The 22,218-nt window shown below is 41.9% G+C and overlaps 3 protein-coding genes across 3 annotated transcripts; all 3 read left to right on the forward strand.

The window, feature by feature from the left end:
- The first annotated feature begins 1,447 nt into the window (after positions 1–1,447).
- Positions 1,448–6,046, forward strand: gal3st1a (galactose-3-O-sulfotransferase 1a). The gene is made up of 3 exons (XM_061673324.1): positions 1,448–1,495; positions 3,551–3,701; positions 4,337–6,046. The coding sequence occupies exons 2-3, from the start codon at positions 3,574–3,576 to the stop codon at positions 5,484–5,486; spliced, it is 1,278 nt and encodes a 425-aa protein (XP_061529308.1). The 5' UTR covers positions 1,448–1,495; positions 3,551–3,573; the 3' UTR covers positions 5,487–6,046.
- A 990-nt stretch (positions 6,047–7,036) lies between these two features.
- On the forward strand, positions 7,037–14,533 carry lztr1 (leucine zipper like post translational regulator 1). The gene is made up of 19 exons (XM_061671675.1): positions 7,037–7,530; positions 7,616–7,678; positions 7,747–7,803; positions 7,883–7,962; positions 8,129–8,237; positions 8,396–8,479; positions 8,554–8,611; positions 8,694–8,833; positions 8,918–9,119; positions 9,674–9,784; positions 10,049–10,141; positions 10,219–10,314; positions 10,435–10,609; positions 10,883–11,052; positions 11,156–11,439; positions 11,535–11,684; positions 12,714–12,819; positions 12,904–12,984; positions 13,366–14,533. The coding sequence occupies exons 1-19, from the start codon at positions 7,379–7,381 to the stop codon at positions 13,480–13,482; spliced, it is 2,328 nt and encodes a 775-aa protein (XP_061527659.1). The 5' UTR covers positions 7,037–7,378; the 3' UTR covers positions 13,483–14,533.
- A 246-nt stretch (positions 14,534–14,779) lies between these two features.
- On the forward strand, positions 14,780–18,124 carry cldn26 (claudin 26). The gene has a single exon (XM_061671679.1). The coding sequence runs from the start codon at positions 14,847–14,849 to the stop codon at positions 15,501–15,503; it is 657 nt and encodes a 218-aa protein (XP_061527663.1). The 5' UTR covers positions 14,780–14,846; the 3' UTR covers positions 15,504–18,124.
- Positions 18,125–22,218: the final 4,094 nt, after the last annotated feature.

Genomic DNA, 22,218 nt, shown 5'->3' on the forward strand with positions numbered 1-22,218 from the left:
TTTGTTAACCTGGTAGGACAACGTTTCATAAGTCATGATGCAAGTTCATAGAGCGTCTTTTGCATAATCTTCACAATTTAACATTCAGAAAAGTAAAAAAGACGAGACCTTGACAAAAGGATGTTCCTAAATTAAAAAATGTTTAATGCGAGATCCTCGACTTGTGGCAAAGTTCAATTCCTACCACCTGTAGCCGTATCTTTTTGTAAGTTATTTTGAACGTACTGTATCCTAGCTATGCTAAAGCAGTTGTAAAGTATAGTAAAAGTAAGCATTTTATGAAAAACACTTCTAGGCCATAAATGTAAATTGATAAAATAAACAGTTACACCAAAGGAAAATAAGAGGGCCATAGCAGTATCGTCACCTTTGCAAACTACATTAACCTCATTAGACTGCAGTGCAAAACTGCTGTACTGTACAGTAGTTCTCAGTGGTGGGAAGTAAAGCGTCGTACTTTATGACTGTACTTGAGATTTTTCAAGTCTCTGTACCTTAACTGAGTTTATTTTTCTGATGAGTTTTACTTCCTACATTTGTATATATCTGTACCTTTTACTCAATTTGTCAATATGTGCTTGTTCCTTTTTTCATCCTCCACAGATGACAACACAACATAAAGACATAACAGGTAGACAGGTGAAGTCAACTGCAGTTGAGATTTTTTATTTATTTACTTATTGGAAAAAGTCAAATCACATTTTACTTTTAATTCATTTTGTATTTGTATTTCTGCCAAAGTGTAGCGTTTGAGTCCTTCTGCATCTGGAAATTCTGCGCTAAAAAGGAAACTACGGCAACTTCAAGGCAATACTGTAAGAATGTCAAGGCAGTGTGACAATAAACTACCTGTCCATCATACAGCCCACATGTAGCATGTATAGAAGGCGTTTCAGAGAACTCGGACATAAAGAAGTCTTGATCAAGTGGTACAATCACTGTCTTTGTTCTTTGGTTCTCTGCATTTGTTCTTTTTCTGCTGATTTCCACCCCTCCTATCAGCTTGCAGCTCAGACTCCAGTGTGCACGCTCAATGGCCCTCTGTATGGAGATGCAGAATGGGGGACCATACAAGCCTCGCCTCCCTCGCTCCATCACTCCCCCTCCCTCTTGTATTACACTCTCTCTCTCTCGCTGACAAGTGCTTGTCCCCTGACAGAGAGCCTGATATCACAGGGACGTGAGTGTCCCTGTAGTGCTTCATTCAGCAAGATGCCTCTTGGATTAGAAAGTTAAGGGGGTGGGGGGGGGGCTGTGGCATCAGGTGTGCCTGCAGCGGTGCCGTGAAACTGGAGAAGACGAGGGGAGATCTCTTATCTGTGGACATGTGATGAGCTTATGCATGCATGGAACTTTGCTCCCTCTCGTGTGTGTGTCAAGATCAGATGCAAGAACCACTGCAGGAGCTCGGTCGACTTGTTTTAGTCAAGTGGAATACGAAGAGAATGATGGACAGGTGTCACTTCCTTCCAGGTTGGATTGATTACGTATGAAGGTAAGATTCCACCAGCCTTTCATTTTTGTTGATTTTCCTAAATGCGCTCAATTTGTAATTTCCACTGGTAACAATCTACACTTACAGTGTACATAACACCACCAGGTTTATCTTAAAACATGACAGTTATTTACATCTGGAAAATTGGTTTGAAATGGAGCAGACCTATTAAACTCATCAATAGGATAATTAAAAAAAAAAAGCCTTTGTCTTACACCCAAACAAGTTGCACTACTGGTTATAAGTAGTTGGTAATGGTACTACAAATAAGCTATTTGCAAGTTTTGGTTATATTGGCTCAAGAATAATAATGCCTTTTGTGTTTAAGTATTCTCAGTATTTTTAGTTTCTACATCTAATCCAGTTCTGTCTCAACAACTTTGCTGTAAAAATATTTAAAATGCCCCATTTTAAATGAGGTACAAATACCCGAAGCACAGACAGCAATAATTGAAAACCACATATTCCCTACAATTATTACTAGTAGTCATTAACATAAACTGGATTTAATATTTTAATCAAAAACACTACACTGGTTAATTGATTCAGAAAGTCAATTTTTATCATTGTGACACGCTAAAGGTATATGAAGCTGCCCAAGATATATAAAGACATCACCCATCATTTTTTAAATTATTTTTTAAAAAGGCCTCTGCATGTGTATTCAATATTTTTGTGCATACTAGGAATTAGCCAGGCTGAAGGCAGATAAATGTAGTTGGTAATATTTTCATGTTTTGCAATCTCAGTAGCTGACAATACAAAGCACTACAGCAATATTGGTTGGTAACTAAGAGGTAAATTCAGGTTTGATAAATCCGTTCCAATTTAATTAATTTTTTTTTACCTGATATCTGTTACCAGACTAGAGTATTAAATGACGACGAGAAGGCACATGCTGCCTTTGACTGGTACACTGATGGTATCACGGTGCTAAACATGTTTTACATAACTGACATTGCAAACAATGCTGATATGCAGTAACTTCATTCTAGTGTTTTCAGTAACAATATTTGCTGACACGGCACTGTGACCAACTAGTTAGTAAATGTACTTCACGGTCCTCCCACATTGCAAAAACATAGCTCTTAGGTTATTTGAATATTCTAAATTGTCCTTGGATGCAAATCTGAATTGTTGTTTGTTTTTTCATATGTGTACCCTGCAATTGGCTGGCAACCAGTCAAGGGTGTACCCTACTTCACCTGTCCCCCCCCCCCCCCCCCTCCCCGCAACTCTAATTATAGAATAAACAATATAAAAAATGGATTGATGGAATTTTTGCTGACTAAATAACGCAGTAAATTTGTATCTCTCACTATCAGCAAAAAAAGATGATCCATCTTTTAATTCTCAGAAACGATCCCTAAAATAATAATAATTGTCTTTTTCCAGTTGCAAAATAACTCTAATTGAGATGACTACAGATCAGTACCTACCTGGAAAACAATCATTCATCCTTCCTTGGAAATAACAAAAAACAACACTCAATCTGTTGACTTTTGTACTAAGCAGTAGGTTTAATGCTGAGTCAGCTGGTAGTGAACAATACCTGTGAATGATATCGTTTTCCCTCAAGGATTCATTATTTATTTTACTGGACAGCTATGAAACACAAGAATAATCATTACGAGTTGCCATCCAGAAATATATTCACAGCGCTTCCAAATTGGGTTATGTAGAGCTGTGAATACTTTGGGGATCCACTGAATGTCATTATGTGACCTGAATACGTATGAGGTTGATTTTAAATAAATAACTGCAATTACCTGGCAACCAGTTAACGTTGTACCCCAACTCCGACCAGAAGTCAGCTGAAAGAGGCTCCAGCTCACCTGGTACTCTTGGACGATCGCAATGGAAAATTGATCGATGAATTGATTACAAAAAAAGGCTTATTCTAAAACATACATACGTACAGTGCTAAACAAATTCATCAGAATACAGTAGCTGTCAAGAAGAGCAGTATTATTTCAGTGCTTTAATGCGGACTGTTTGTTCTTCAATAAACTCTCAACATTTGACATGAATGCCTTGTTATTGGTTGTTTTACAGGTAACCCTTGAATTTGCCGGACCATGGCAGGAAAGCACGGGAGGCACTGGAGGTCCATGTGCAAACGTCTGCTTCTGGCTGTCCTGCTGACCAGCAGCATTATCCTCCTTTACTGCCTGTCCATGCCCCAAGTGTCCCTGAGCGTGCCTGAGTATGGTGCCACACACACAGTATACAGTACATATACTGCTACTGTAGTAATATATATATTCATTGTCTATATGATCTGTTATATCCTCTTCAGATCAAATCCCTAATTCCAATTGTTCTATGCACTCACTGCACACTTAAATACAACTTCATAATCTAATATGAGCCAATACAAAATGCAATGCACTGTTAGTCCACTGCACACTACAATGCCAATAAGAAAAATATTGAGTGTTTATTAAGGCAGAATTTCTAATACGGCGCTTGCAATGGAGCTCATTAGACGATCGCACTGCCATACTCCTTGTAAGATACCATCAGGCACGTGCATACGTGCATGCTCAAGCACCTGCCCTTTTGCCCTGGGCAAAAAAGTCTGATTAATATAACTCATCTAAATGTTTCTTTCACGATTAATACTGTACATATAAAATGAAACTCACAATTATTTGCTTTGATAAACTTTTTTTTTTAAAGCCCATCAGGGAGATTTGGATGTTGATGCTTATTTAAAAATAGATTAAACAATATTAACAACACATTGTTAACGAGAGAACTAACATTGATTAGAAATACAGGGGTGTCGTTTATGCATGTGAGGGTAGTTTTGAAAGTGTCTGTGTTTAATTGTTTCAGAATTCCCGTGCCTTACTCCTGCGCCCACCGCCCTTCCCAGCTGACCACCAGACCGAGCAGCAACGGCTCACGTGAAAGCACGGGGGGGATGTGCACCCCAAAAGTGGACATCATGTTCATGAAGACCCACAAGGCGGCAAGCAGCACCTTCCTCAACATCCTTTTCCGCTTCGGAGAGAAACATCAACTCAAGTTTGCGTTCCCTGACAGCAGGAACGACTTCTTCTATCCCGCCTTTTTCCAGCGCTCCCACGTTAAAGACTACAAACCTGGAATGTGCTTCAATATCATCTGTAATCACATGCGTTTCAATGCAGCCGAAGTGGCCAAGCTGCTCCCCCTCGATACCGCTTACATCACCATTCTCAGAGACCCCGCGGAGCTTTTTGAGTCCTCCTTCCACTACTATGGCCGGCTGGTGCCTTTCACCTGGAAGATAGCAGGAGAGGACAAGCTGGCTGAGTTCCTCCGTGACCCCCACTACTACTTTGACCCAGAGGGCTTTAACACGTTCTACCTCCGGAACCTGCTGTTCTTTGACTTTGGACAGGACAACACAATGGAGCTGGACGATCCGCGGGTTGACCAAGGAATCAGATTCATCACGGAGCGTTTTCAGCTGTTCCTTTTGGCCGAATATTTTGAAGAATCGCTCATCCTGCTGAAGGACGCTCTCTGCTGGGAGATGGATGACCTCCTCTTCTTCAAGCTCAATGCCCGCAAGGGGTCAACCGTATCTAAACTGACACCCAACCTGAGGGCCAGGGCCCTCGAGTGGAACGCTCTTGATTGGAAACTGTACCAGCACTTAAACCAAACCTTCTGGAGGAAAGTGGATGCGTACGGACTGCGCCGCATGGCGGAGGACGTGGCGGAGCTCAAAAGGAGGAACGCGGAGATGGCGGCCACCTGCATCGAGGGGGGTCACGCCGTGGATGCTGGCAGCATCCAGGAGAGCGTCATGCAGCCTTGGCAGCCCATCGGGGAGAAATCTATAATGGGATACAATCTGAAGAAGAACATTGACAAGGCTCACATTAAGTTGTGTCGTAAAATGTTGATGCCGGAGATTCAGTACTTGAGCGAGTTCGGGGTCAACTTGTGGGTCACCAAGTTGTGGGGCCACATTAGAGACATCATTAACTGGTGACTAAGCATATGAGCAAGTAGGGATAATTTGGCAAGGACAAATATAGTAAGAGTCAATCGAGGTTACTGACTGAGAGCAAAAGGATTTGAAGTTCTGTGACATTTCAATCAACTACTGTAAACTTTTAGGATTCTGATGGGTACTTGAGAAAAAAGATTTCACAACCTAGAAGTAGTGAACACAATTTAAATGACATGTAGCACCGTTCTCTCTGTTTATGAGTACATTATTGAAGTAGTAAAATATTCATACACAATTTAACGGCGTAAGCAATAGAATTATGTGTCCTTGATATTTTTCCATCTCTGCCAACCTGTATTTATAGACAAAACTAATAAAATTATACTGCAATCTTAATCAGTGATGGGAATTTTATCAAAGCAAATTCCTGGATGACATCATGTTATTTCTATAAGTTTAATAAATGCCAGAGCTATTTGCTGCCTGACAATGACCACTCACGTTTAGCCTTGAGCCTGTAATAATGTGTAGCGTCACCATTATATTGATCTATGTCCCCTTTGACCTTATTGTTTCTGTTAGATCATATGTTCCTATTTTAGCTTGTTTTTAAACCATGTACTTTAAATATAGTTAGTACAGGATCTAGTTTTTGATTTTGCTTTTAAATACCACAAGGGATTTGAAATAAAGCAGTCAAGATGTGATTGAAATGAATAATTTATTTAAGTGCTTTCACACACATGGACCATTTCCTAAGTGACATGATTGGAAACACCATGGATGAAAATCCTTTGCAGGCAACGCCTGAAGTCTGACGTCCATGGATGTCACGTCAGCGTTGTGAGCATCTTCTCTTGCTGCTTGTTTGTGGGTCATGTGGTTTTTAGTTTTGTCTTCACTTAGCGAAAAGCGCACTCTTTTGGTTGGCCAGTGAAGGTTTATTTTTGGGGGGGCCTTCAGAAAATACTACCTGCTAAATCAAAGCTGAAAGTCTGCACTTCAAATGTTTTGATTGAATTACAGTATGTCAAATCATCAATTATAAAACCTGTCCCTTTCCAAAATACTTCTGGACATTTTCGACCAACTATCCTGTTCTGGGTCATGGGGAAACTGAGAGCTCCCACCTGTCAATCACAGGTCACTACTAGTCCCACTTACATTCACATAAATAGTCATTGAGCAATAACTGATCGCAATGATGGCACACTACCAGTGACCTTATATTATAACCCTAAATATATATATGTGTGTGTGTGTGTGTGTGTGTGTGTGTCTCTATATCCTACTGTATGTGGCTTGTAGTTGACTGTAGCCTGCGTCTCACCTGAAGTCAGCCGGGATGAGCCCCATTTTGCCAGTGAAAAGTGGGTAGTAATGATTAATATGACACATTCAAATAAACTATTACCAATTAAAAATGGTATGCAATCACTGGAAGACGAAACAGGACGACGTTTGACCCTGCGTCAGTAGATTTCTGAGTCGACTGCAACGAGATCATCAGATTTAATTTTTTTTCTGAGGTTGGGAAACACCACGAGAGGCAGTCTTGAGCTCTGACGCAAACTCGGGGGCGGAGCGGGGCGGGGCGATTGTACATTTTCTGACAGCTCTCTTGTATTTTAGTTTAGTGAGTATAAGTGCTCGTAATATTTGCTCCTATTTCTCTTGAATACCAGCCAGCAAATACAAAGACACGGATAAGATAAATATTATTGGGTGTTTCCCGTCCATACATAATCATATTGATAGACCTTTTCGTCGTTGCTTTGGCATTAGCATTAGCTTAGCAGCTAGCAGTTGTTTTTAGCATCGTCTGTTTAGCCGGCAGCTAAGCGGAAGTTTTATTTCCACACAAGTTGACGATGACGTTAGCTGCAGATGAGTGGCCCTGATACGTGCTCACGTTGGATGAGTGGAGAAAAATGTCGTGTAAATCAACCAAAGTGGCCCCCAGTGTTGACTTTGACCACAGTTGTTCCGACAGCGTGGAATATCTGACACTTAATTTTGGTCCTTTCGAGACTGTTCACCGTTGGAGAAGACTGCCTCCATGTGATGAGTTTGTTGGAGCAAGGTAACGTGCTGACAGCCAAATGTTCCATTATTAACAGGTAAGAACGTCTGTTTGGTCACGTTGTGCTTTCTTTACCATTATGCAGGCGTAGCAAACACACTGTTGTGGCATATAGGGATGCTATCTACGTGTTTGGGGGAGACAATGGGTGAGTAAGGTATTACGGTGTTGTTTTTACTACATTAGATGATATTAAAATTTGATGTCTGCCAACAGCAAGAACATGTTGAATGACTTGCTCCGCTTTGACGTGAAGGACTGCTCCTGGTGTCGGTAAGAATTAGTCATGGCTTATCCTGAAAGCATAAGATGTGCAATGTGACTATTGACTGTAATACTTCATGTTCCACAGGGCCTTCACCACGGGAACACCACCTGCTCCCCGCTATCACCATTCAGCTGTTGTCTACGGCAGCAGCATGTTTGTTTTTGGTACCCCGTAAAGCTCCTTCCTTAACCATTGTCTACAAATGTTAACACATTCACTGCCATTGACGGCTTTAGAAGTCAAATATCCACGTTAACTGGGAAGGCTGGCAGTGAATGGGTTAAATATACCGCATTTAATTCTGACGTTTCCTTTTAATATATATTTCAGGGGGCTATACAGGAGACATATACTCCAACTCAAACCTTAAAAATAAAAATGATCTTTTTGAGTACAAGTTTGCAACAGGACAGTGGACGGAATGGAAAGTGGAGGGGAGGTATTGTATTTTTGAATGCAATTAATTTGTCCTTACTTTAAAGAACTAGCAGTTAAACTTAGATTGTTTTGCACTCCGGGAAATGCTAAATTTCAAATGCTGCAAACCATTTATCATTAAATGAAGTTCTGTTACATTCCTTCTGTTGTGTGTCCTAGCTTGCCAGTGGCTCGCTCTGCTCACGGAGCGACAGTTTACAGTGATAAGTTGTGGATCTTTGCGGGTTATGATGGGAATGCCAGGTATGTTTTATGCTACACTCCGTGCCCCTTTTGACAACAGTGCGCAATCATGACGTATATTTTCCTCCATGTAGGTTGAATGATATGTGGACCATCAGTCTCCAGGACAGAGAACATGCATGTTGGGAAGAGGCCAGTATCTTTGGATCAGTGAAGCTTGAGCACGCACAAATATTTTCACGTGCTGACGTCTATCTTTCTGTGTTACTATCAGATCGAACAGAGCGGTGAGATTCCTCCATCTTGCTGCAACTTCCCCGTAGCCGTATGCAGGAACAAGATGTTTGTGTTTTCGGGTCAGAGTGGAGCCAAGATTACCAACAACCTCTTCCAGTTTGAGTTCAATGGCCACATGTGAGCCTAATCAGTGCTATTAAGTGTAACTTGCACACCCAACTAATTCAACAGCTGCTAACGTTAGAGGCGTCTTCCTTGCAGGTGGACACGCATACCCACTGAACATTTACTCAGAGGCTCTCCGCCACCTCCACAGCGGCGTTACGGCCACACAATGGTCGCCTTCGATCGCCACCTGTATGTGTTTGGCGGTGCTGCTGATAACACTCTGCCCAACGAGCTGCACTGCTATGATGTAGACTCTCAGAGCTGGGAGGTGATCCACCCCAGCCTGGACAGTGAGGTATGAATTGTCAAGAGGTAGATCGGTGGTCGTCGGCACTCTCTGTTGACCCACATTTTCCTATTGTTGCAAAGTCGTGACCCGCTTTTATACAAGTTAAGAATATTAAAGTAAATGCCTTGTTCAAAAATAGCTTTTGAAGACATGTAGATCATATTTTTAAACTACACATTCTGCGCACCTTATTAAGAAGCGGGACGCACATGACAACTGCATGTAGAAAAATTTATATCGTAAAATAAAATTTGCATCGTTCTAGTTTTCTTTTGATCGTCACTGATATTCAAACAGAACCTGTTGTCTCGGGCAGTCGTTGGGGAAAGATCACTTTTACAGTTAGATGTAACGTCAATGCAGCGTTTCTAAGGCAACTCTTTTATTCATTGTACAGGCAATGCAATGAGTAGCATTTGAACATTCTTAACCCTCATAGAAGTCTAAAGAAGTCCACCGCTGTTTAATAACTGACCTGCAACTTATTACTTAAGCAAAAGCTTGTACCTACCCAAACTGAGAGATAACTTTTCCACTGTATTATTTGTGTCTCTTCTCAGATGCCCAGCGGGAGGCTCTTCCATGCAGCGGCTGTAATTCAAGACGCGATGTACATTTTTGGAGGGACTGTGGACAACAATGTTCGCAGCGGGGAGATGTACAGGTTTCAGGTGGGCAAGTTTTCATTGTTACATGTCTTTGGATCTGCACGAGGTTTCTTCCTTAGAAGGACTTTGTCGCCGAGTAGACCTGCTCTGCAGTTATACGTAAAGTACATTACCTGGAGATAACTTCATTTGCAAATTGGTGTTGTATAAAAATTACCGAATTATATTTCATTATTACGGTTAGAAATCTTTGCCACCCACAAGTGAGAAGCTATTATTATTATTATTATTATTATTATTCATGAATATTTTTCTTCCTCCTTGCAGTTTTCCTGCTATCCAAAGTGTACTCTCCATGAAGACTACGGTAAATTGTGGGAGAACCGTCAGTTCTGTGATGTGGAATTTATTCTGGGAGAGGTGGGTTTCGCTCACTTGTGTGATATTGCATTTCTTTGCTTGTTTAATAGCGAATGAAATGAACATATTTTTTCTAGCGGGAAGAACGAGTTCTGGGACATATCGCCATCGTGACCGCAAGATGCCAGTGGCTGCGCAAGAAAATCCTGCAGGCTCAGGAAAGACAGCGACAGGTCAGAAGCTTTTTTGATGAGCAATACTTGTTGTATGCATGTAGCAGAGCGCACAATCGCAATACGAAGGCCATGGCCATCAATTGCCTCACTCACTTGAAATGTAATCTGTAATCTCAGAGGACCAAACAGGACAGCAGTGAGGAGAGTGAGGAAGGCGCCACTGGTGGAGCGGCTCACAGGCCGTCGGGCAGACAGCCAATGCTGGAGGTATCCATCAGGGAAGCAGAAGCCCAGCCTTTTGAAGTCTTGATGCAGTTTCTCTACACGGACAAGATCCAATACCCACGCAGAGGTAGCGTTGTCCACATGTGTACATCCTTTGGAATTTCTTAGGTTATAAACACAATCCACTATGTGACGCGGGTTGTCGACCTGCGATTTATACAGATTTTGAAACAGTTGCTGTGTTGTGCAACAATCGAGGCATATTTTTCCTGAAAATGGTGGTTGAGTTCCTGAATCTACAACATGAGTGACATTCAACTTTAGAGGTTCTACTGTATTTGCATGATGTTTTCATTAACAAGTTCCATTTTGTTAAAGTCCCTTTTCTTCTGATTTCCAGGTCATGTTCAGGATGTTCTCCTAATCATGGATGTTTACAAACTGGCCTTGAGTTTTAAGCTCTCCCGCTTGGAGCAGCTGTGTGTTCAGTACATCGAGGCTTCTGTCGACCTGCAGAACGTTCTCAGTGTGTGTGAAAATGCCAACAAGCTCCAACTCGACCAGCTGAAGGTATTTTTTACTCACCGTTGGTGGTGGTTCACAGTATGGCAAATGATACGTTCACAAGCATAGGAAGTCCCGTTCACTCCCAACAAATTCTCTTTTCCTTCAGGAGCATTGCCTGAATTTTGTGGTGAAGGAATCCCACTTCAACCAGGTGATCATGACGAGGGAGTTCGAACATCTGTCCACGCCGCTGATCGTGGAGATAGTCCGCCGAAAGCAGCAGCCGCCTCCCAGGTTGTACTCAGACCAGCCTGTGGACATCGGCACCTCCCTGGTGCAGGACATGAAGGCTTACCTGGAGGGAGGAGGCCAAGAGTTCTGTGACATCATTCTGCTGTTGGACGGACACCCAAGACCTGCTCATAAAGCCATACTGGCGGCTCGGTCCAGGTACTGACCTTTTGTATAGTCTTATAGCAGAGGTGTGCAAACCTATGGCTGTCTTTCTACGCCAGTTCATCACCTTTTACCCTTTGAACCCTCAGTTATTTTGAGGCCATGTTCCGCTCCTTCATGCCAGAGGATGGCCAGGTAAATATCTCCATCGGAGAGATGGTTCCCAGTAAGCAGGCATTCGAGTCCATGCTGCGCTACATCTACTATGGAGATGTCAACATGCCTCCGGAGGATTCTCTGTATCCTTGTCAAACTCGAACCCGTCATCGCTTTCAGTGCCAGGAGATTGCCCCATTGGGCCAGAGTATAGGAATAATACCCATAATCTTGATATTTTTTTTTTGGGGGGGGGGTGTGGGGTGTGCGGGTTAATGACTTGGATCTGCACTTGCTAATTAACAATGATGATGGTGCCCTCTTGTGGAGGTAGTTGAAATTTGCCTCAGTGACTCCAGATACAAAAGTGACTGCAGTGCGTTTCAGTGGTCTTTTATGGGAACTCCCTTATACACTTGGCAGAATTTTTTTTTCATTAGCTAGATGAGAGGGACAAACTGAAAATCCCAGTAAATATAAACAGATTAGTCAATTTTCCATACTGCTTGTCCTCATGAGGGTCGTGTGTGTGGTCGTAGGGTGCATATAGACAGACAAGCATTCACACTCAAATTCCCACCTATGGACAATTTAGAGTCTTCAATGAGGCTGTTTTGGTAATGTTGTTGTTGGTAACGAATACCTGGGTAAAAAAAACAAAAACACGCAAGCATGGGAAGTCCAGCCTTTCTGTGTGGAACACAGAACACATAAAAATGATTAGTGCTGTGTGATGTGTTGAAATCCAACCAGTAGAAACATACAAATTGGGAGATTAATATGGAATGTGGTTACAGACATAATGACATCAATGAGTGTTGTGTAGCAGCTTGTGTTTTGTGTTTTTGTTTTTATTTAGTTAAATAGGTGTTGAATTTCCACAGCTGATTGTGTACCCGGGGGCATCAATGCAAAATACTTTATTGGGATGAAGAAAGGCTGGAGCCTAGATTCTACTCGAAACTGCAAAATTGCAACATTCTACATTCTAACACTGTCAAAGTGCTGCACATAAACATCGTTAAATCAATATCTCTGTCAGTGTCAATAATTAAAAAAAACTGCATTATGACTGTGTCATGCTAGGTTTCCAGTATGTCGTGATATAGTGTTGTATAATGTATTTGCCAGTGTTAGGAATTATTCATTTCCTTGACCTTTTTCTTCCACAGTTATCTGTTTGCGGCACCGTATTATTATGGCTTTTCAAATAACAGGCTGCAGGCTTACTGCAAGCAGAACCTGGAGATGAATGTCACCGTGGAGAATGTCTTGCAGGTATTTCTGTATGAGTGCTTGGCGCGGCGTGACCTTATTGGAAAAACGCCGCTTACGTATGTGACGTGTTTTTTCTCGGTCCAGATTCTGGAGGCGGCTGATAAGACGCAAGCTCTGGACATGAAGAAGCACTGCCTCCACATAATTGTCCACCAATTCATCAAGGTGGGTGGGCTCGTATCCGGCGCCCTGGGGGCTTGCTGCCCGCTCGCTGCAGCTGAGCTAACCTTGTAGTGGCGTCATCTTTGCAGGAGACTTGACACTGTTGGCCTGCTAGTGGAGCAGCCTCCATCTCCTCTGTTTACAGGGCGGACGGCTGAACAAGCACCTCCTCGCTAGACCATGAGGCCCAAACCGCCTCTCTTATAATTATTTGTTTATCGCCCAAAAAACGATCACCCCTCGTCACTGATATTTTTTTCCCGGCTTGCTTTATATTTTTCAGCATGAGCAAATCAAGCGCCGTTTATTCTTCATTTTATTCTGTTTGACTTGTGGTCTTTTTCCCCCCTTTTTAATTTGTGCTCTCCTCCTCCCCTTCCAAAGGTATCCAAGCTCCCCAACCTGCGATCCCTCAGCCAGTTGCTGCTATTGGACATCATTGAGTCTCTAGCGACACACATATCAGACAAGCAGTGTGCCGAGATGGGCTCCGACATTTAGGATGATGGCAAGAGACCTGCACTTTTTATTTTCATCCTCCTTTCCCAAAAGCTGTTTACAATCTCTTCTCCACGCCATTCCTCCCTTTATATCTTTAGTTTGCACCTTGCATGTTCCAATCTCGCACATGCCTCATTTATTTGGTAACAAGGTGGTTTGTTTCTTGTTCAGCGAATCATTGTGTTAAGTCATTTAATTTATTTTGTATACAAAAGCAGGAGTTTGTTTTGCTCATTATTATTATTTTACTCAAAATATTTCACCATACAGTTGTTTTCACCATGTCCCTTAACAGCTGAAACTACCAAACTATGGGACTTGGATTTGCTGGATCAGCGTTACTACATTACACAACTACAATTGTGATATTATTATTTACTTGGTATAGTCTTATACTACACTGCATTATAAAAATCATTATTGGTAACCATGTGTGTGATGTGAACCACCACTATCACTAAGATATTACCCCTGTTTATCTGACAATACAACAAGGTATATTTAGTGACATCTGTTAATGAATAGTAACCCATGTGGGTTGAAATGTAGTGTATTTAAAACAAAAAACAATAAATAATTTTAAAAAAAACAACAACTATTAAATACATAAAACATTATTACACAGAATTGATGTATAGACCCAAACACTACCTGACAAAGATGGTCAAAATTTGTCCTTCAATTTATTCATCAACTTATTTATTTTTTTTATGCATAATGCATTGTTTTGGCGGACCGAAACGGATTCATGGCATTTTTATTCATTTCAATGGGGAACACTTTGTATTTGTTATGTGAGTAAATTGAGTGCCTGTTCATGAAATGAAATAAACTCGTGAGTTGCAGTAATCACGCGGCATCCATTTTGACTTGAAGTTTTAAGTTGCCAATTGTGGGCCGTTTTCGATGACAATAAAAATGAAGTTTACATTTGTAAAAGCCAAGTGCCGAGTGTTGAGAAATTACTTTTGACTCTTGTCAAATCACACATGTTAATTAGAACGTAACTCTGGAAAAGCTGGAAGGAGTTCCACACAGCCGCAGAAAGAAGCCTTTATATTGGCTGCTGGTTTTCTGTGCTCATGTTTCATTGGTTCAAGGGTAGCTGAGCCCAGATGGCATCGGTCCTCTAAGGTTTCATTCAAAACAGAGTTCATTGTCTTGATATTGAACACTGAAACAGAACAGTAATTGTGTTGGCATATCTCACCCTCATCAGTTTTTTTTTTTTTTTTTTTTTTTTTTTTCTCTTCTTCTTATATGAAAGAGCCTCAACGGTGGGGCTACATCAGGTGGTTTGGCCGGGCTGTGAATTTTTAGAGTGCCGATGTAAGAGGCACATTGCAGCAAGCTTACAGGCAACGATGGTTCTCCTCACCACTAAGATCATGCAAAGGACGGCAGTCTTTGTAACCTTCGGGGGGCTGGTGACCTCCTTGATCACCACTTTCCTTCCGCTGTGGAAGACGATGAATTCGGACTTGAACGAAGTGGAAAACTGGTATTCGGGACTGTGGCACATGTGCCTGTACACGGAGGAGGTCGGGTTCCAGTGTAAGGCCTACGACTCCTTACTGGGACTTCCTGTGGACTTGCAGATTTCTAGGGTGCTCATGTTGGTGTCGGTATGCACCGGCGGTCTGGCTCTGCTGGTCGCCGTGCCGGGACTGGACGGGGTTCACGTGTGTTTGGACCGGTGTGGAGAGAGGAGAAGGTTCCTGATCCTGTGTGGGGTGCTCTCCTGGGTGTCGGGGCTCAGCACACTGGCTCCGGTGTCCATCGTGGCGTACACCACCGTGGTGGAGTTCTGGGATAAAGGTTTGCCCGACGTGATGCCGCGCTGGGAGTACGGAGAGGCCATGTTCTCCGGATGGTTTGGAGGTTTGGCGTTGCTCACTGGGGGGACTTTGTTCTTTGTTGCCGTGTGCATGGCCGACTATGACCTGCGGACGCCAAGTGTGACCAACAGTCCACATGTGATGCACAGGGCACAGCAATACCGCAAGACTGAGGTTTTGTAAAAAAAAAAAAGGAATTGTTATTATACAGTATACATATTTACCCCATTTAAAAAAAAAAAAAAATATATATATTTTTGCCAAAGTAAAGAAAATTGCATTTTATAGGCTCGTGAACTTGTGGACAAGGCAGATACAATCTGGTTATGTATGAAGCATTCTCATATCGGTAATTCTATTGAGAAAGAAGTGAAGTCACTTGTTTGAGTTGTTTTTTGTTTTTTTGTTCATTTGTAAGTCATTGGAGGAAGTTCATGTAACAAAGTAATGGATTTTGAAAAAAAAGTGTCTATTCAGACTGATTCATCCAAATGTCATCACACAATTTTAATCATGGAGTTTTCATTTTCACAGCAACCCTTTGAAAAGGTTATCAGTCTTCTGGCAAATTGAAGCATTTTAATCAAACACCATTAATCTCCACTGGCTTTTATTGATTTATATGATCATTAATCACAGGAAAAGAGAACACATAAACATGATTAGTGCTGTGTGATTTGTTGAAATCCAACCAGTAGAAACATACAAATTGAGAGATTAATATGGAATGTGGTTACAGACATAATGACATCAATGAGTGCCGTGTAGCAGCTCGTGTATTTTGGGTTTTGTTTTGTTTTTATTTAGTTAAATAGGTGTTGAATTTCTACAGCTGATTGTGTACCGGGGGCATCGATGCAAAATACTTTATTGGGATGACGATAATTCACCAAATGTCACATGGCGACTTGCTGATCTCTGACTGACTGGATTTCAATCTTCCGTCCTCGTTTCTTGAATGCCGAAACTCTCAGGATCCATCCAAGCTTGTTGCAGCCGATGCTGCACGTAGTTTACATATTTTCTTCCCTCTAACCAATCTCGATGTCTCCTTTTGGATGATGCACCATAATTGAATTAAAGTGGCTGCCTGAGCACTGAGACGTTGTCTTGCTGCACCCTCATCATCATCATCGTCATCATCACCTGTGAGAAAAGAATCTGCATTAAATCAGTCAGTGACCTTGTCTCAGAGGTTATTACACAGTGTTCCAAATGATTACGGTTGCGTTTTTTTCTACACTGTCCAAAGTAGTCTACGTGATTTACACTTAAAGGTCCCCTTCCATCGTTCTTTTTTTGTTCAATTTTGATCATTTTTTTTGTTTGTTTGCATGATACTTTTAGTGGGAAGTTCCCAAAATGTCCTTTTTCGAGCTATTCTAGTTGACCTTTTCTGCCTGGCATTTGAGACAGCAAATGTACGTAAATGAGATTTGCTCTGATTGGATCGTTCATCTTCCCCAATTCTAAATATGCAAAAGCGCTTGGCTCTGATTGGTCCGTATCAAAGCGTGTACGTGGGGTGGGTGGCCATGCATTCGTAGAGAGTTTGCTCACGGGAGTTACTTATATACACTGAATGTACTTGTTAAATCTGTCAGTATGACGTGGTAGTAGTATGTCTTTAAAATGATTTCCACTGGAGGGGGGGGTTAATCTTTTCCATCTGAAGGCGAGGCTGAGAGGGTCTGCGAGGAAAAAGCCAGCAGAAAAAGAGAGCGTGTGTGTGTGTGTTTGGGAATGAGGGGAGTGGAGTGAGGCGGAGGGCACGGTGAGAATTCATGCTGTGTTAGCATCCCCTCAGCAACTCCATCAATACTGCACACAGCTAAGAAACCGGCAAAGGTCTTTTGTGCTGCATTCGCGGGCTCGGCCAGCGAGAGAGAGCAACTCCCACGACCGGTCGGCTCAGTCTGCTGCTGCTGGAGGGGGCACACACACACACACACACACACACGCACACGCACGTATCAGAGCCAGTGCTGCATCAAGAGGGAGCGAGGAGGGACACAAGGACTGGGAATACTTGAGTGGAGACGAAGCAGCCCCACAGAGGAACTGGATTGTTGGGGGACTGCTGCCAATATGTTAGAGTGCTCTGCACTGCACCTGTCCATGCACCTGCTCCATGGCCACAGCTCTCTCTGGTAAGCTGCTTGACACCACCGTCTACAGTTTTTAATCATAAAATTACTGAATAACAGGATGTGAGATGAGCAAATTAAGCATGGGAGAGTGATTGTTTCAGAGATAGTAACACTTTCAAATGCTGGAGAACTTGTTTTTTTTTGTGTGTGTGTGCGCGCGCGTGTGTGTTATGGAGGCAGAAACGGGGGCTCGAAATGTCATATTTTACATTTCCATTACGTCACACTAAGTTTATCAGGTAAAGTTGTTGAAGTTCAGAATCGGGATGTCGGGGAGAAAAAGATGACATCGTGACACTATGTGGCATGTACTTTGTAATAAGTTCAACGATGATAGTTGTTTTTAATTCAACATTTAAGTGTTATCCTCTGGTTTACTGTTCCTTGTTAAAGTGTTATATCTCTCTATTGTGAAGTGTTTTACAATGATTTAAAAAAATATATATATATTTTTCTTTTAAGCCATTCGGTGTATTCTTTTGTTTTGGAGCAACTAGCAATTATTGCTCTGAAGTTGTGGTGTGTAATTGACAAAATTGCAGTTAATGTGCAGTTGTTGCATCATACATTTTTTGTACATCACCCCAAATAAATCATCAATGCAATACCTGCTCTTTCATATCATGTTTGTTGACACGACTCACTTGTGTGGTGAATAAATCTCAAAAAGTTTTCTCTCCAACTCCTTGCGTATGTCGTTTCCCCTCCCTCCAACGAGGGGCGCTCTCTTCTTGTCAGCGGACATCGGATCCTCTTTTTGTTTTTCCCAATTCCAAATTCTTTGGGGGCCAATGTTGAATTTAGTTTGGTAGGCTTTGCTCTGGAATGTTGCAGCACTTTTCCTTGAAACTCCTAAAGAAACTCCAGCTTTACAGATGCCACGTCTGCTCTGCAGGTGCTGTGGTAAAGGCGTCTACCATGACAAATGCTGGAAAACGATGTCATGGTAAAGTTTTTCTCTCAGGGAGGAAAAAAGGGATGGCGTTTATTTGAGGGGTGGTATTAATGTATTCATGTTGATAATAACCAGGTAAAAGCACTTCCTCCTCGCTTTTCTTTTCTTCATCATTTCTTCATTTTTTGTTTTTGTTGATAAGAGGCTGGACTAACGGCATTTCCATTCATTTCTAAGATGATTTGATGAATAAATTCATTCATTCATGCCTAATTTTACCGAGCAACAATCCGATATCTAGACAAGACGCAAAGGAAATGACAAAGACGAGTTGAAGAATCCATGCTAAACACTTACAAAACTTGTCTGTGTCTTAAGATAAACACTGTCTGACCATTTTACCCCCCCCAACCCCCAACCCAAGGAACTGTTATGTACACAATTCTGAACAGGACCACCCATTAGCATTGAATTGATGCTCATGTTAACATAATTTGAGATGTCCTGGCTGGTGCGCCAATGTTTTGAAGATCTTATTTGAAGGCTAAAATGACTTTGCTTAACTTGCGTTTCATCTGCCTCTCACGTTAAACCTTGAATAAACAAAATAGATGAGTGTAGCGAGAGGGCACTTTTGCTCATCAGATGATTAAAGCAATCGGTGGATGATTCCAGCGCCTTATCTTGTATTTCATGAGCCAGTAGGACATGCAAAGTGAGGGAAAGAGGCATGGTACGCTATTAAGTATGCGGCTGGATTGCGAAGGCCTCTTTATTATGTGAAGATCAGACGGCCCGAGTTAATTTTAACTCTTTAAAACGAGTAATTTTAACAACTCTTTTTATTGAGCTTCCCTTTCTATTCCCCCGCAAACAGGTGTTTGATCCATGAACCGACCAAAAATGTCCCTGTTTCACTTCGATTTGGATTTTAGCTTCATCCTGAAAGTTCACCCAGAAGCCCAATGTCCCGAACATTTTGTTAATCATGTATAATAACAACAATGTTTTTTGTCCTGTGTAGAGTACAAATGTTGTAGTCCTGTTAGAAGGGATGGATCTTCCCGTCAGCTACGTGGTGCTCAACATTCCTGCTTTTCTCGATCCCAGTCCGGTTATGGATCGGCCGACCGAGCTGCTAATTCTCCCCCGACATTCCTGTAAGCGGTCTTTCATGAGTCGGGAAATGAGTGAAAGTGACAACTTCCTTGCGAACTGGATTATTAGCATTGCTTGGGGACAAGCCCAACCAACAGTCAGCCGCTGCCATTTGCGTCATATGTTGTGACGAACAAATCTGCTTAACCTACTTTACTTTGGAGCAAAATATCTCGGGCTCGGTGGAACACCCGGATGGTTTGTTCTTCATTAGAAGTAGCAACAAGTGCAGCAATCCGAAATAGTCACTTGGTTTCAAAAGTCATTTATATGTACCTCTGGCTAAAAAGCGAAGTGTGGAGAGTCTCTGTCAATGAAATGCACAAATGTATAGTATAGCTACAGTGGCCAGGGAAATCCGCTTTTGCCATGGCAATCACGCCATGTTGTTTGTGGTTAAGTAAAAGAAAAATGTGGTGCCGTTGTTCCCCAATTGAAACACCAGAGGTCATAATTCTACCGTTGCAGCGAGTTGGCATCTGTGTGAGGGTCAATCGCCAGATGTGCGGGTATGAGTTGCCAGCTGTTATTTAAGGTTAATAGCAGCTCAGTGAAAAGGTTTTGGCGGTGATTGTCAAAGTTCACCCCTAAAGGAAGAAGAGCAAAACAATACAATATGATAGACTTTTATTAATCGCGTAATGGGAAAATTACAGTTTTACAGCAGCAAAGCAGGCGGTACCCTTCTAATCCCAAAATCAGACGACAGTTTTTTAGCCCAAATATTGGCTCGATTAGCCATCACGGGTGATTTCCCACATCGGGCCCGACATATTTGGTCAGAAACGACAAAACTTCTTGTACAGTGACATAATCCACGACCGACGATTTGGCCCTACGCTAGCCCTTCGACGGAAAAATACAAAGTTTTGCATGTTTGATTTTTTGGGATATCTTCCGTGTGGTGTGACATATCTCCGACACCGCACCTTGACGTCGACCAATAGGATTGGGTTAATAGAAGAAGAAAAGCCAAGAATAGTGGCTTTAATCTAATTCAGTACACCTATTAATTAAATACAGTAGTGGGTATTTATGTGTTGCAAAATGTACAAAGCCTACCCTTTAAAGGGTCGGTATATTTACAACCCCAATTCCAATGAAGTTGGGACGTTGTGTTAAACATAAATAAAAACACAAGACAATGATTTGCAAATCATGTTCAACCTATATTTAATTGTATACACTACAAAGACAAGATATTTCATGTTCAAACTGATCAACTTTATTGTTTTTAACAAATAATCATGAACTTAGAATTTTATGGCTGCAACACGTTCCAAAAAAGCTGGGACAGGTGGCAACAAAGAGTGAGAAAGTTGAGGAATGCTCATCAAACACCTGTTTGGAACATCCCACAGGTGAACAGGCTATTTGGGAACAGGTGGGTGACATGATTGGGTAGAAAAGGAGCTTCCCTGAATTGCTCAGTCATTCACAAGCAATGATGGGGTGAGGTTCACCTCTTTGTGAACAAGTGCGTGAGAAGATAGTCAAACAGTTTAAGGACAATGTTCCTCAACGTACAATTGCAAGGATTGTAGGGATTTCATCATGTACGGTCCATAATATCATCAAAAGGTTCAGAGAATTTGGAGAAATCAACGCATGTAAGCAGCAACGCCCGAAAACCAACATTGAATGCCCGTGACCTTCGATCCCTCAGGCGGCGCTGCATCAAAAACCGACACCAACGTGTAAAGGATATCACCACATGGGCTCAGGAACACTTCAGAAAACCAATGTCAGTAAATACAGTTGGGCGCTACATCCGGAAGTGCAACTTGAAACTCTGCTATGCAAAGCAAAAGCCAATTATCAACAACACCCAGAAACGCCGCCGGCTTCTCTGGGCCCGAGCTCATCTAAGATGGACTGATGCAAAGTGGAAAAGTGTTCTGTGGTCCGACGAGTCCACATTTCAAATTGTTTTTGGAAATTGTGGACGTCGTGTCCTCCGTCGTGTCCAAAGAGGAAAAGAGTGTTATCGACGAAAATTTCAAAAGCCAGCATCTGTGATGGTATGGGACTGTGTTAGTGCCAATGGCATGGGTAACTTACACATCTGTGAAGGCACCATTAATGCTGAAAGGTACATACAGGTTTTGGAGAAACATATGCTGCCATCCAAGCAACGTCTTTTTCATGGACGCCACTGCTTATTTCAGCAAGATAATGCCAAACCACATTCTGCACAGCGTGGCTTCGTAGTAAAAGAGTACGGGTACTAGACTGGGCTGCCTGCAGTCCAGACCTGTCTCCCATTGAAAATGTGTGGCGCATTACGAAGCGTAAAATACGACAACGGAGACCCCGGACTGTTGAACAGCTGAAGCTGTACATCGAGCAAGAATGGGAAAGAATTCCACCTACAAAGCTTCAACAATTGGTGTCCTCAGTTCCCAAACGTTTATTGAATGTTGTTCAAAGCAAAGGTGATGTAACACAGTGGTAAACATGACCCTGTCCCAGCTTTTTTGCAACGTGTTGCAGCCATAAAATTCTAAGTTAATGATTATTTGCTAAAACTATAAAGTTTATCAGTTTGAATATTAAATATCTTGTATTTGTAGCGTATTCAATTAAATATAGGTTGAACATGATTTGCAAATCATTGTCTTCTGTTTTTATTTATGTTTAACACAACGTCCCAACTTCATTGGAATTGGGGTTTGTAGTATGAAATTGCTGCAGT

Source organism: Phycodurus eques, chromosome 3, assembly GCF_024500275.1.
Source record: "Phycodurus eques isolate BA_2022a chromosome 3, UOR_Pequ_1.1, whole genome shotgun sequence".
NCBI lineage: Eukaryota > Metazoa > Chordata > Actinopteri > Syngnathiformes > Syngnathidae > Phycodurus > Phycodurus eques.

What these genes read in the sequence shown, in the direction of transcription:
- cldn26 (XM_061671679.1), top strand. Translation starts at nt 14,847, where the DNA reads ATGGTTCTCCTCACCACTAAGATCATGCAAAGGACGGCAGTCTTTGTA.
- gal3st1a (XM_061673324.1), top strand. Translation starts at nt 3,574, where the DNA reads ATGGCAGGAAAGCACGGGAGGCACTGGAGGTCCATGTGCAAACGTCTG. An exon ending in GTGTCCCTGAGCGTGCCTGA is followed by an intron (nt 3,702 to 4,336) that starts GTATGGTGCCAC and finishes TAATTGTTTCAG; the next exon opens with AATTCCCGTGCCTTACTCCT.
- lztr1 (XM_061671675.1), top strand. Translation starts at nt 7,379, where the DNA reads ATGTCGTGTAAATCAACCAAAGTGGCCCCCAGTGTTGACTTTGACCAC. An exon ending in CTCAGGAAAGACAGCGACAG is followed by an intron (nt 10,315 to 10,434) that starts GTCAGAAGCTTT and finishes CTGTAATCTCAG; the next exon opens with AGGACCAAACAGGACAGCAG. An exon ending in ATGCCTCCGGAGGATTCTCT is followed by an intron (nt 11,685 to 12,713) that starts GTATCCTTGTCA and finishes TTTCTTCCACAG; the next exon opens with TTATCTGTTTGCGGCACCGT.